Here is a 15,104-nt window from a genome sequence, read left to right on the forward strand (position 1 = left end):
TAGTCAATGACACTATTACAGTCTTAAAGGAGACACAGGTAAAAAAATCTTTGCTTTCTAAAACTTATTTGTATGAGTTTTATAAGGCACGTGTCATTAAGAACAGGAAGTTGTTACTAAATTAAAGTTTTATGCTATTTCCTTAAAAATGCAAACAATATTACTGACCAAAGCAGTAATTACTGACCAATAATCCGACCCTGATCTCAAGGCATTCCTAGAAATTGGAACAAGTTGTATAGTATAATAAGACTTGAACTTATTGTGTCTGAAACAGGAAATTCCGGCTAAATCCTTTCTCCCTTTGGGAAAATATAATCTTGGATAACATTTAAAGATAAAACTATCTTAGATTCTTTTACTGCATTCAGAGTTTGGATTAAAATTTATTTCCTGAAATAGTAGAACCACGTATTTATAGATAATAGTGCTCGTGCCTTGGTTGATTGTATTGAAGCACGAGACACTGGTATGTGAACTACTTTGCTCTCTGGTAATAAGTATCCCTTTGACCTGAGTTGTAATCATAGATTAATGAGGAGTGTGCTATTAGTGTTTCAAAGAAAAATAATATCAGCTGTCAAAATTGATCTATAATACATCTGAAAGTTAAGTGGAACAAATGATATTTTTAATAATTTATTTTTAACTTGACAGCAATAAACAGACAACAAAACTGTTTCTGGTGTTTTGTTGTTGTTTTTTTTTTTTTTCTTTTACTAATACCTAATACGGTGAGAAGGACTTGCTCTGTTGTCCCAGGTTTAGTGACTAACTTAAAACTGAGGACAGAGAAGAGTCAAATATGCCATTTTCTAATCTCCCCACCCTTTTTTTGTGAAAAGAAGATCAGAAAGAAAACAAATAGAGGAGTCTGTGCTTTGGCACAGTGGGTGCTTTGGCCCCCATCAGCCAAGTGAAGTGAGGTGCAAAAGAACTACCTATTGTTCATAGAGAATAGCAGTGTTTACAGGAAATAGGAATTGCATCTCATTTGCCAGTTTGATTTCTGCTTTTGTGGGTTTCTGTGATTGTCTGAACACAGGAAAAAAGAATGAGAGAGAGATGGCAGGGCAGAGAGAACTGTAGAGTAGCCCATGTGCATATGTGTGAGTTACCTGTAGCAAAATTGATAGCTTAAAAAGATTTGGTATCTCTTCTAAGGTATCTCTTCTAAGGGTGTTGGCCACAAGGTGAGGAGACCCTAGAACCTGAAGGTTTCTTGCTTGCCAGTGATAATATACAGAGACCCACTCCCTATTTTCTACAAAGCATTTTCACATTTCTTTATGAGATAACCAGCCTTTGGACACCTTCATAGAGGACATCAATGACCAGTTAGACTTAGTCCAAGGAGCAGCACCAACCCAGGAAGAATAAGCCTGAACTGGTAAGACTGGTATATCAAATTGTATGGGGCTGGTTTTTTAATACTGAACGTGCTTTGAAAAAAAAAAAAAAATGGGACCTGCCTGAGACATTAAAGCAGAGGAATGGGAGGTTGGACAAAAGTACTACTGAAGGTTACAATTTCTTGAAGACCTTAACTTGGAGTTTGCAATTTATTTCACAAGATACTTTCCCCCCTTTCTCCTAAGCAATTCATTGTTGGCTTTTCTTACACTTTCTTTTTTCATGTAATTTTCTTACTAAGGTATTTGTTTAGGATTCAAAATGCAGAGAATAGCAGACACAGCCTTCTAGGCTGCCCAATCAAAGTATTTCTAGGGCTCTAGTGCCTTTGGCATTGGGTACATGAATTCTACAGCGTGTTCCTTCTTTCAGGGAAAATAGAGATCTCAGAGAGATTCTTTCAAGCATCAAGCATAAACTTCGTTTTCTAAACTCATTATTTTCTTAATGAAATATTTCATTTTTCTATTGCTTTTCATCCTACTAAATACCTTTACAAGGGACTCCCCGGTGGCGCAGCAGTTGAGCGCTGGGTTGCGAAGCTACCGGCAGCCTCTGCAGCTCCGGTTTGATCACAGGCCACCGCGAGGGTCCCACATGGCGCGCAGACCTCTCCTGCCGCCTGCTGCTCCCCTCAGCAGTGTACTTTGATCCTTCTGCCTGTTCTGCTCCCAGCTCTGGCTCTGGTGAGTTTTCTCACCCTCCTGCACTTCTGACTGTGCCCAGTGCTTGTATAAATAAATAATAAATAAATCTTTAATAAATAAATAAATACCTTTACAAACAGTGGAACTGGAAATTATATTGAAAATAAAGGTGAACACAAACCTGTCTAGAAAGGGTTCATTACTATTCACTTTTCAGTCAGTATGGTAAAACATCTTTAAACGGTATGAAATAGACTATAAACTATACTGCTTTACATACTGAAGTGTATATCAAGGTTAAAAGTAAATAAATGCACAAGCTACATTTTCCCCCCTAAGTGTTCATTTGATTAGCTTAAACACATCTTTAATCTTCATTAAGTTGTTTTGGTAAATTCATCATAGGAAAAATAATTTGTTAGGACTAAAAAATTATTCTGGTGAAGGAGATATGGAATTATATAATTAGAAAAGTTGAACATTTAGTAACCAAGCATGAAGAACATTGTTATATTATTCTTTGTTCACTTAACAAAACATTTATTAAGCACTTTCTCTGTGTCAGAACTATGTCAGGTCTCAGAGATACAGTGGTAAACAAGATATCATCCCTTTCCTCATGGAAGTTATTTCACAAGCAAGCACAACAGTAATGAATTAAAACAATTCAGTGTTACAGTATTATGTAAAAGAAGTACACTATTACAAAGCTGGGAAGTAACGACTAAGTTGCAGGCCAAAAATTGAGTAGGGCATAGGAGGTCGACAGAATAGCTTAATGAAAAGTCTTAGATATAAGAGAGAATCTTATTCAGAAGAAATTATAGAATACTCATGACTGGCACACATCTGAGTAAACAGGCAAAATGATAGATAAAATTTGAAACTCAGGCATAGCAGAGAAATCATGATAAAAGGGCAGCTTTTTAAAAGTAGGTTTATGACTCTTTTAAGAGTAAGAATTAGTGATGGAGAAGGGGATACATGACAAGTTTAAGAGTCACTTAGGTGACAATTAAAGAATTCTCTTATATTAGAATTTGGAATTTTATTTTTATTTATGTAATTAGCTCCTCTAATTCAAATGTAATACTAGATTAAATCTGTCTGAATACATAAAGATAAGACAAAGAAAATTAGAATGGTAAGTTGAAGACAAATAACATTGTTTTTACAGGTCTGTAGATTTGCAGGCCATAAAATTACCTCTATTATTTTATTTTGTTAAGATGTAATAGACGTAGCACATTGCATTAGTTTCAGATATACAGCATAATGATTAGGTATTTGAATATACTGAGAAATGATTAACACAATCAGTCTACTTAACTTTCATCATTACCTATATGTTTATAATTCCTACTTTTAAGGTTTACTCTTTTATCAACTATCAAATGCATAGCATGTTATTATTAACTGTAGTCACCATTACTGTTTTTTATTTCCTTCGGATAAATACCCAGAGGTGGAATTGCTGAATTATATGGTAGGTCTATTTTAACTTTTTAAGGAACCTCTGTATTGTTTTCCACAGTGGTATCAACCAATTTACATTTTCACCAATAGTGCAGAGCTCACTTTTATCCACATCTTCACCTGTACTTGTTATTTCTTGTATTTTTGGTAGTAGCCGTTCTAACAGCTATGAGATGATATCTCTTTTAAGGTTTTGATTGCTATTTTCCTGATGATTACTAATACTGAGCATTTTCACATATGCTTATTGGCCATTTGTATGTCTTCTGTGGAAAAATGTCTATTCAGTTCCTCTGCCTACTTTTTAATATTTGTTTGTATCTTTTGTTATTTAATATGCATTCTTTACATATTATGGACAGTAATCCTTTCTCAGATATGATTTGCAAATATTTTTTCCCATTCAGTAGGTTGCCTTCTCATCTTGGTGGTGGTATCCTTTGTTGTGCAGTAGCTTTCTAGTTTGATGTAGCCCTATTTGTTTATTTTTGCATTTATTGCCATTGATCTTGGTGTAGATCCAAAATAACCTCACCAAGACCAATAATATCAAGATGCTCACCACCTATGTTTTCTTCTGGTAGCTTCATGGTTTCAGATCCTTTGTTTAAGTCTTTAGTTCATTTTGAGTTGATTTTTGTGAATGGTCAATGTAGAAATACAGTTTCATTCTTTTATATAGGATTGTTCAGTTTTCACAATACAATTTATTAAAGAGATTATCTTTTCCCCATTGTGTATTCTTGACTCCCTTGTTTATGACCTCATATATATGACTTATTTCTGGGATATTTTGTTTACTTGAACTCTTTTAATGCCAATACAATAATGTTTTGACTAGAACAGCTTATTAATTTTTTTAAAGCTTCTCTTAAATCCCTGCTAGCCAGAAGAAAAGAAACCTCACACTGAATATAAGAGTTACTCAGAACTGAAGCTTCTAATTAATGGCAGCATTTGTAGCCAGACTGTGTGGGTTCAATTTTTTGATCTGCTCATACAGCTAGATACTTGAAATCATTAATTTTCAGTTTTTCTGTACAATGGGTATAATAAAAGCATGTATCACCTACATTACCAGGAGGATTCAATTCTATCATTAAAGAAATATTTATGAATGTGGGGCCTCCCTGATGGCGCAGGCAGTTGAGCGCAGCGCTGCGAAGCTGTCCGCAGCCTCTGCAGTGCAGGTTTGAACCGCGCCGGCCGCAGAGATACCCACATGGCAGGACAGATCTCCCCTGTCTCGCCTGCTGCTCCCCTCAGCAGTGTATTTCACTCAGTCTGCCTGTTCTGTTCTCTGCTCTGTCTCTGGTGATTCCTCTCACCCTCCAGCACATCTGACCTGTACCCCGGTTATTGTATAAACAAATAAATCTTTAAAAAAAAAGAGAAATATTTATGAATGTTTATTCTGTCCTAGAAAATGTTCTATCAATAGTTCATAAGATCCCATAGAGAACAAAATAGACAATGGGGCTCACAATAGTTCGTGCTTACATTCTGCAATAATTGGCAATGAATAAGAGGCCAAAATAGACATAGAAATAAAAGTTCAATATATCAATATTATAAATATGTCAATTTTACCCAAAATTATTAATTTAAGACCATTCCAGTAACCTGCTCCCAGCATTCTTTTTGAAGTAGACAAGCTTAAAGTTCATATGGCAAAATAAAGTAACTGAAATAGCATGAAAAATTTTGAAGGAGATCAATAATAAAGGAGCTTGCCCTTAACTTTAAGAAAATATTTTATAGCTACAATAATTGAACTAGTGTGGTTTTAGTGAATGGATTGAGACAATCAAATTAACAGGCTAGAAAGTCAAAATACAAACATAATTAGGAATTTAGTGTTTGATGAAGAAGTCATTTTAGAGCTGTGAACAAAAAGATGGATTATTCAATAAGTTGAATAACTAGGTAGCTATTTGGGGAAAATGATATTTGATACATTTGTCCTGGGAAGAAGGAGCAATGATTACTTCTTTCCTAAGAAAAATATTAGTACCAAATTATGGTAAGCACAGAGGTTCTCCAATAGTGGATGGGGTTTAAAATGCTACCCTGAAAGGTAGCAGTGAAAAACAAAAGCTTAAACTCTCATTGCCAATCCTGTTTTTTTGTTTCTTTTGCAAAGCACTTTACTTTTTATTTATGGGAAATAATTTAGATATTCAGAAGTTATAAGAATGCAATCATAACAATCCATGTACCCAGAATTTCAGATTTTAAAAATAGACATCCCAAATATTTGTAAAGCCCATGTATACTATCTCTGATTTCTCTTCTTCCTAAGGACTTACCTCACTATAATGACAAATATAAAACCACTTCTTTAACATTTTATATTTGAGTTTTCTCCACGATATTTCATAAGCACTAGGACTTAATTTTCAATGTTATCTGTACGGATATTTTATTTATGTTTTTCTGTATTTATATTTCCATATTTTTAGTTGACATAGTAGTATATATATTTTTTTCTCTTTAATTAGCAATTCCCTGCAGATCAAGCTTCAGAACACAAGAATCTAACCCAGTTGAAACCATCATCATCTAGTTCAGTAATTAGAGTAACATCCTCACTGGACAGTGCCCCTTCTTCAATCTATTATCAGTACAATGACCCAAGAAATTTTTGTAAAATACATCAGAATAGTTTGCACCCATCTTTGAAATCCTCCAATGCTGCCAAATCTTCCGCGGTAAAGGTCAGAGACTTGGTAAATTTTACAAATACGTACCTACAAGACTCCCTCTCTGGCTTCATTTTTCCCCTCCTTTCTCAACTCCAACTGAACTAGTTTCCTTTCCTTTCCTTAGCCATACTGGACATTCCCTGCCTTGGGAAATTACTTGCTACTTCTATCTAGAATGGTCTTCTCCATTTACCCATATGATTACCCCACTTAGTCTCTTCAAGATGCTCACTTAAATGAAAATCTTATCCTCTCAGTGAGGACTTCCTCAGCCACCCCTAAACATTATTTTCCTGTCTGCATATTTTTCTCTTCACTACTTGTCACTCCTAACATATAACATAATGTGATTATTTATTTTATTTCTACTTTAAGCCTCCACTAAAGGCTTCAAGAAATAAAACATTTTTGTCCTTTTTGTTAATGGCCATAACTTTTGAATCTACAGCTTTTCCTGGTGTATTGAAGGTACTCATTAATTATTTCATGTCAGAAGTGAGTGGGGACTTCACATTCAACGTATTAACTAGAATTACTCATTTCAAACATTTCTCTATCAACTAACATGAACTGAGAAAAATGTATATATTTACAGTTTGGTGAACTTAGAGATTCTTAGTTACCTATTACAGATTTTTGAAGAAATCATAAAGAATATATGTCCCTTTAGGTAAAAGTTGCCAATATAATACAACATAGTATGAGAACAAGCAAATGATTGAAGGAAATTCATTCGAACTGTCCTTGTCTGACCCTCTCCTTTTTTGTTCCCATACCACAGTGTATTCCCACTTCATCCCTTGGAATTAGATTAAGCATTCTGTTGAGTAACTTTTAGTACCCTTGTGTGACAATTAGTGACCTCATACTGCTTTTTGGATGGCAAACAAATCCTGATTTTTTGGATGGCAAACAAATCCAAATTACTGGCACCTTGTTTTATATTCCCACCCTGAAAATGGATTCTAGCTTTGCCAGTTACCATCTTGCCAAGTAGCAGTGAGGTACATAACAAAGATAATTTTATTTTTGTTTGCCAAAGGGAACATTTTCTCCACTGGGAATGATCATTCTTAGGAAGCAATAGTTAGATGTAGCCATATGCAATCACGAATCCAAAGTATTTCATTTTATTTTTCTATTTCCAAAGATACATTGACCTTATGACAAAAAGGATAATGTTTTAAGAGAGTATCATTGTTTAACGATCATTGTTTAAGGTATTTTGAAATTGTCTCCAAAATTTAACCATGAGGAAATAGAACAGCAAAGTAATAAAAGAAGCTAACATTCACTGACTGGTTACTCAGTAATGCCAACATCCACTTAGTAATTTATTTGTGACACCTCATTTTATTCAACCTAATGATGCTAGTACTATTTTTCACAGAAGCAGGAAAGAATCTCTTAGAAGTAAATAACTCAGCCATCTTGCAAACTTGGGATTTAGATCATGCAATCAGACTCCAATCTCAGACTTTTTACTCTATTTAAGGATTGAAGTACAAATGTAATATACCTGGAAAAGTACGTGTTTTCTAAAACAATGCATTGGTACTTTGAAAATGTTGATTAATATGTTATCTTCCTCTTGATCCTTTAGACAAAACTGAGAGTTTAAAACAGCTTTATAAACCACAGGTGTGTTATATATGTTTTGTCATTTGTTTTCATCTATTAAGTATCTGTAGAGATTGATAGAATATTATCACTTTCCTTCTAAAATGTACATTTCTTGCACTTACAGTTTGAAAGCCTTATTCAGCAAAAGTAAACAGAATTTATTGTGCACAATAGGGGGAAAGAGCTAGTGTATATTTATGATTTGATTTTTTTTATATATGCAAGACTACTGAGCAGACTAGCACAAAAGAAGTTGCACTTAATGTAATGAATTGATCTTCTTTTGAAAAAGTGCTCCTGGCAGTCTCTTTGGGGAGCCCCTATTTTTTATCACCAAGTAACTTTTTCTTAACTGCTACATAATTTGAAAAAAGTCATTGCTATAATATGGTAGAAATAAGAACACATTTTTTATGAAATCACATTGATAAGCTGATATGTATACATTTATAATGATAATTACAAAAAAATAACCTACAGAAGTCAAGCAAGTATCATGAATGAGATGCAGTGGATCATATTATTGACATGATAAAACAAGTTTATGCACACACACACATATACATACACCCCATTTATATGGTATTCATGACAGGATATACATAAAAAGAGATTAGGAGTCAAATACTCATGTCTTTGGTTCATGATCAGTGTAAATGCTTTCATTAGCTGAATGGTGAAAAATTTCCACTAAGTCTCTCCCCCTTCTCAAACTATATGCTGTATTTTTAAGATTTTGTAGTATCTCTAAAAATATTTGTAAATAATGCCATCATTTAGGGCACCACACAGATAAGTCTTTGAATTGTGCTCTCCAATTCTTACAGTTGGGAAAATCCAGACTATGTATGACATCTGCTTTTTTAACCACCTTCACTGAGTTTTTCTCTTTGTATGTGTGTATGTGTGTGTGCTTTTGTTGCAGAGAAGGCCAGCAATCACCAGAACAATGGCAGAAGATGTATGGTAGATGCTCTGGGAATGAAGTATACCACATTGTTTTGGAAGAGAGTACATTTTTTGCTGAATATGAAGGAAAGAGTTTTACATATGCCTCTTTCCATGCACATAAAAAGTATGTTTCTGCTTCCCAAGTATTACAGAATATAAACCAATTATATCTTTTAAACAGCTTTCTAAAATACAGCCCATATTGGTACTCATGAGTTACAAGTATTCTGGGTTTGTTTTTTTTTGACATGTTTATAAACATTATAACTCTGGCCTTTTTTGTGGTCTCCACAAGTTAATATTGTCAGGTGTAAAGTATAATTTATTAGGAACATTTACTTTAGTAACTTTCAAATTGTCTTAAAACATTTTAATCCAAAATTCACAATTGTATGGCAATGAATCATCAATACACATCTAAATTTTAAAGTGTTGATTAAAACTTTAACAAAGTTACAATAACATTTATAAAACTAGACTTTCGTTAAAACTTAGTTTGACCAGAGACAGAAGTTAAAAAATAAATAAACATTAATTTCCCTGTTCTTTTAAGATAAATTGTTTACTTAAGAAGTAAAAGTAAACTCTTGTCATGAAAATAACATCATCAGTATGATAAACATATTAATATAACATATTTTGGGGATTTGTATATACTTAGTGTATTCCACAAGGTATTCCACTTCAATTCTCAGTGTGATTCTATTTATACATATGAATTTTCTCTTTAAAATTTTTGTAAAGTTGAATTACTTATAACCTTTATAAGACATATTAAATAAAACATTACAGGATAATTTGTGTTTGGGGCATACCCTATGAAAGTATATAAGAAATTTTCAACATCTGTTTTATCCAAAGATTGTTACTAAGTTGCACACTTATTCAAGTCTATTTTAAAAACTTTTATCCAAAATTCAGAGTAAACCAAATATAGTAGAAACAGAGCAACAAAAAATTTAGGGATCCTGATTCTTATGTTACTTTGGAAAGTTTCTTCTACTACACTAAGCAAATGGTTTTCAAACTTTTTGGCTAAAGTAAGAAATACTGTTTACATTTTTGACCAAAGTATTATATATGTCATGGTGAGACTCAGTACATACAGGCAAAATTTACAGGAAATTATTACCCTTACTAAATAATATGCATTCATATACTTTCTATTTTTATATTCTATTCTGCATTAAAAGCATATATCATAATCAACTAAATTGATTTTACAACTTGCCAAATATGTATTTCTTTTCCTGTAAAAGCAAGTCCCTTGAATTTTTATATATGTTTTCAAGCTTTAAAGTACTCTGATGTGGGACTTTAATTTTCTCTGCCTTATCATAGTTTATTAATTTTTACATATGCAAACCTAAAATAAACAACTAGGACCTTTGCTGAATTTTAATTCTTAAGCTCCTTTATTTTCTTTTTTAAATTAAGGTTTGGTGTCTGCTTGATTGGTGTTAGAAGGGAAGATAATAAAAACATATTGATGAATCCAGGTCCTCGATATATTATGAATGCTACTGATATATGTTTTTATATTAATATTACCAAAGAAGAGAATTCAGCATTTAAAAACCAAGACCAACAGAAACAAAGCAATGCATCAAGCTCATTTTATCATGGACCATCTAGATTACCTGTACATAGTATAATTGCCAGCATGGGTAAGTATAAGGAAAGGAAAATACAATGAGTTTCTTTCTAAAAGATAGTAAATGTATTTGAATTTTTATTAAAATTCTAAAATCAAACTTAACACGTATTTGTATATATTGCAAACTTGGTATAAGTAATTATAAAGAAAAAAATTCTAAGTTTGTAAGTCTGTAAGATGTTTCAATAATTAAACACTACCAACAATGACTTTATATTTCTGATCAGAACATAAGCACATGATGCTTTTATATTTCTTACTAATTTTGGCTAAAAAACAGATATGATAATCCTCTAATTTGTCACAATTCAGTTACTAAATTCTGTTAAATCTGATTCATCTCTCTGGATGTCCACTCTTTGTGTTGCAATAGTCTACACTTCCTTCATCATTCCCTCAACTACAGGATCCATTACAATTCTTACCTTTTCTCTGCTTCTAGTCTTGTTGACATGCTTTTCTCACCCACATGAAAAGGAAATAAGCGTTGGGATTAAAGGATAAACAGTAATATATTTCTGCTTGTACTGATTTTATTTCATTTCACTTTGATCAGTAAGTGATTGATATACTATATAAATGGCAAATGCCTTAATGGATATTCATGTTTCATTGTTTTAGGTACTGTGGCTATAGACTTGCAAGACACAAGCTGTAGATCAAGTGGCCCTACCCTATCTCTTCCTGCAGAGGGGAGCAAAGAAGTCAGAAGACCAAGCATTGCTCCTGTTTTAGAGGTTGCAGATGTGTCATCAATTCAAACATGTGATCTTCTAAGTGATCAATCAGAAGATGAAACTACACCAGATGAGGACATTTCCTCTAACTTAGAGTATGTTTATATACTCTCAGTGTAGATTTAATGGAATTTTTGCTTGCCATGGAGAAACAATGTCCTAACCTTCTAGGCATTCTACAATCATATATACTTCTTCCAAAACGCCCTTCCTAGTAGCCAGTATCTTTCTTGAGTATATAGCATTCTAAGCAAACACATTCCTGACATCAGTATATATTGATACTTTCTTTTTTCTCTAAATTGAAACATAAGTCAGTATTTCCACAATATAAATTACATTATCATGTTTTTGTTAGATCGTATTGTACCTTCTATCTTTATTTTCTTCTACCTCCATATTGAAGTTTAATTACTTCATAATAACATAATAACATAATACAACTTTCTCCATTGTTTCTTCTGCTTATCTCAACATTGAGTAGTCCTTTTTTTTTTTATAAGATTTATTTATTTATTTATTTATTTATTTATTTATTTATTTATTTATTTATTTATACAAGCACTGGGTACAGTCAGAAGCGCGGGAGGGTGTGAGAATTCACCAGAGCCAGAGCAGGGAGCAGAACAGGCAGAAGGACCAAAGTACACTGCTGAGGGGAGCAGTGGGCGGCAGGAGAGGTCTGCACGCCATGTGGTACTCTCTCTCACCAGGCAGTCGGGGATCGAACCGCGCTGCAGAGGCTGCCAGCAGCTTCGCAGTCCAGCGCTCAACCGCTGCGCCACTGGGGAGGTCCTGAGTAGTCTTTTTTTATATACTGTGTCAATAATATTTTGAATTAATGAAGAAGTGATGTATTTGTTTTTTTTTTTCTAAGCTTTCATCACATGTAGTACCAATATGTATATGCTATTTATTACATTTTAGCCTTCAGTAGAGTTTGTTGACTTATCTACATGTTATACCATCATTTCTTGAGGGAAGCACAGTGGTGAATAGTGTTGACTATGGAGTCTGAAAGAATTTGCTTCCAATGACATTTCCAACCTATACTGGTGTGTGCGAATAACTTTGATTAAACAATCTGGTCCACAATTTCTCTGTCTGTAAAGTGAGTATAATTACACCTGGTAGTGTTCCTATGAAAATTAATTGAGTTGAAAAAAGTATACGAAGGATAATGCTTTGAACAGAGTAAGCTTTAAATGAATATTAATTACTATTATGTGCATTAACCAGTGATAGTGACAACATTCAAATACTTCTCCCAAACTCTTTCATATAATTGATGTTCAATTAATGACAATTTCAACATTAACTGAAATTTAATTAAAATTTGCAAAGACCCTTCTTTTATTCCTTCACACTTAAAAAAAGAATTTCTACAAGAACTTTGGTGCAGCCACAGAACACAATTCTCTAAAGAATCAACTGTATGCAAATATATTTATGAAATATATAATGGGAACAAATATATTTAGAAACATTTCTAAAAATGGTGATTTAGAATGTAACTGAAATTCTTGCTACATGCACTTTTAAAAGATTCAGAGGTTGAATTTTTATTTCCAAAAATGAAAAACATTTTGAAATAATAAAGTCCACTTCTAAATTTCTAAATATGCCTCATTTAACCTTCTCAGTTTATGATTTATGGAAAATAGTCTTGAATAGGTTTGAAATGTAAAGTTAACTTTTATTTAAAAAAGAGAGCTTTCATACGGGTAAAGGAATTTTACCTGTGTTAGATTTTCTTTGACTTATTGTCATTTATGTTGCTAATTTTTGATAATTTCACTTTGAAAATTCACACCAATAAAATATATGACTATTTTTATAAAGTCATCAATCAAACATAATTCATTTACTCCTTTTTTCTTATGTATCCAAGGCTAATATATCCATTGATAATGAATCATAATGTCCTTTGCTTTAATATATTTTGTGAAAACTGTTATTTTATTTTTTATCATTAAATATATTTATTGTTATTATTTTAAATCCCTCTAAATTTTTTAGATTAAGACTTGGCAAATCATTTTTGGAAAAAAAGCAGTTCATAAATATTCTAGACTTTATGGACTGCGTGTTCTTTGCTACACCTGTTCAGCTCTAGTTTTGAAATATTAAAGCATCCATAGACAAGATAGAAAATGAATGCACATACCTGTGTTCTAAAGAAAACTTGTTTATGGGTATGGAAATTTGATTTCATATAATTTTAAAATGACTTGAAAATTTTTTTGAATTTTTTACAACCATTTAAAACTATAAAAATCACTCTCAGCTGTGTGGAGATTTCTGGACCTACTAAACATAGAGCTTCCATATGATCCAGCAATTCCACTCCTAGGTATTTACCCAAAGGACACAGAAACATCAATTCCAAAGAGCACCTGCACCCCTATGTTTATAGCAGCACTATTTACAATAGCTAAGCTTTGGAAACAACCCAAATGCCCAAAAATAGATGACTGGATCAAGAAGATGAGGTACATATATACCATGGCATATTACTCAGCATTCAAAAAAGATAAACACATGCAATTTGCAGCAACATGGATGGCGCTGGAAGGGATCATGCTCACTGAAATAAGCCAGAAAGAAAAAGAAAAATACCGGATGGTCTCACTCATAGCAGGAATCTAGAAAACTTAAATAAGGGACCAGGAAAATGAATAACTATAAGAAATGAAAATCAAAATCAACAAAAAACTATGAACCAGAGACACTCTATGGGGGTTAGGAGGCGGGAGGGGAGGGATTGGGGTCAAAATAAGGGGGTTGCAATTGTATGGGGAATATAAAAATAAAATTTATTATTAAAAAAAATAAAAAAAAAATCACTCTGAGTTCACAGATGGTTCAGATTTGGTCCTTGGACTCTTGTTTCCTTACCCTGTTCTAAACTCTTTCCTTTTCAAAATGTTACAGCCTCTAGCTTTTTCAAAATATAAGTACATGACTATAATTTAATTGTCCAACTTTGCATGCCTTATTCAAGACATTTTACAATTTCAATTTTACAGATATGCTAAAGGCTACCCACCCTACTCTCCATATATAGGAAGCTCACCCACTTTTTGTCATCTTCTTCATGAAAAAATGCCATTTTGCTGCTTAAGATTAGACAAGGTAAGTACTTGTTGCTGTTATTTTTCCAAAAATGAAATTAAGCCACTTTGCAATTGTATATATTTAAATAGTTTTTTTTTAGTCTTTTGACTCAAATGTTTAAAAAGCACTCTTTTCAAATGTAAAGGTTATACATAAATTGGTGAATTTTACTTTCTTAACTATGCTAAAGATTACCCAGATGTTTCACACCACTAAAGTCTCTAATGAATCAGTGAGTTATATTTTTTAAAGAAAACAGAGATGCCAGAATCTCCCAACAATGAACTCTCAACAACAGAGTTTCCCAAAATCACATTGACCAAATGTGCACTGTTAATTTTATCAGGCATTTTTGCCATAAATCTCAATGTGGAATTGGTTGACATGATGAAATTAGCTGATCTATGTTAGTCACAAAGATTCATTATTGACTGGACTGGAAGCTAAAATAACATGATTCTTAATATCTCCTAAATATTTACTGTAATGCTTGGCTTATATCTGAATATTCTAGGGAAATGAAGCAACACAGAAATATTTCAAGAATGAAGAATTTTGATTCTTTCACAATATGGCCAGTGGGCTTGATCTTGAAGCGTTTATTCTTCAGAATAAGAAAGCTGATAAAAAAAATTCTCAAATCCCAACTGCCAACCCTTAGAAATTAAATTATGCCATGTTTCTAATGAGAAATGTCTTCCTAAATTGTCTTCCTAAATGTCTACTCTAAATTAAGTATTAGCCATAATTAATTACCAGTTCTCCATTTACAAGCTGT

At 32.8% G+C, this 15,104-nt stretch overlaps 1 protein-coding gene across 3 annotated transcripts in view; it reads left to right on the forward strand.

Moving 5' to 3' along the window:
* KCNT2 (potassium sodium-activated channel subfamily T member 2) overlaps positions 1–15,104 on the forward strand; it is a 304,909-nt gene that overhangs the window by 228,187 nt on the left and 61,618 nt on the right. For all 3 annotated transcript variants that reach the window (XM_037496318.1, XM_054690179.1, XM_054690180.1), the window contains exons 15-18: positions 8,790–8,939; positions 10,253–10,482; positions 11,094–11,304; positions 14,239–14,344. In XM_037496318.1, the coding sequence (XP_037352215.1) occupies positions 8,790–8,939; positions 10,253–10,482; positions 11,094–11,304; positions 14,239–14,344 (697 nt within the window). The remainder of the gene's footprint in view (positions 1–8,789; positions 8,940–10,252; positions 10,483–11,093; positions 11,305–14,238; positions 14,345–15,104) is intronic.

This window comes from Talpa occidentalis, unplaced genomic scaffold, assembly GCF_014898055.3.
Source record: "Talpa occidentalis isolate TD23 unplaced genomic scaffold, MPIMG_talOcc4v2.1 talOcc4.8, whole genome shotgun sequence".
In the NCBI taxonomy this organism is placed as follows: Eukaryota; Metazoa; Chordata; class Mammalia; order Eulipotyphla; family Talpidae; genus Talpa; species Talpa occidentalis.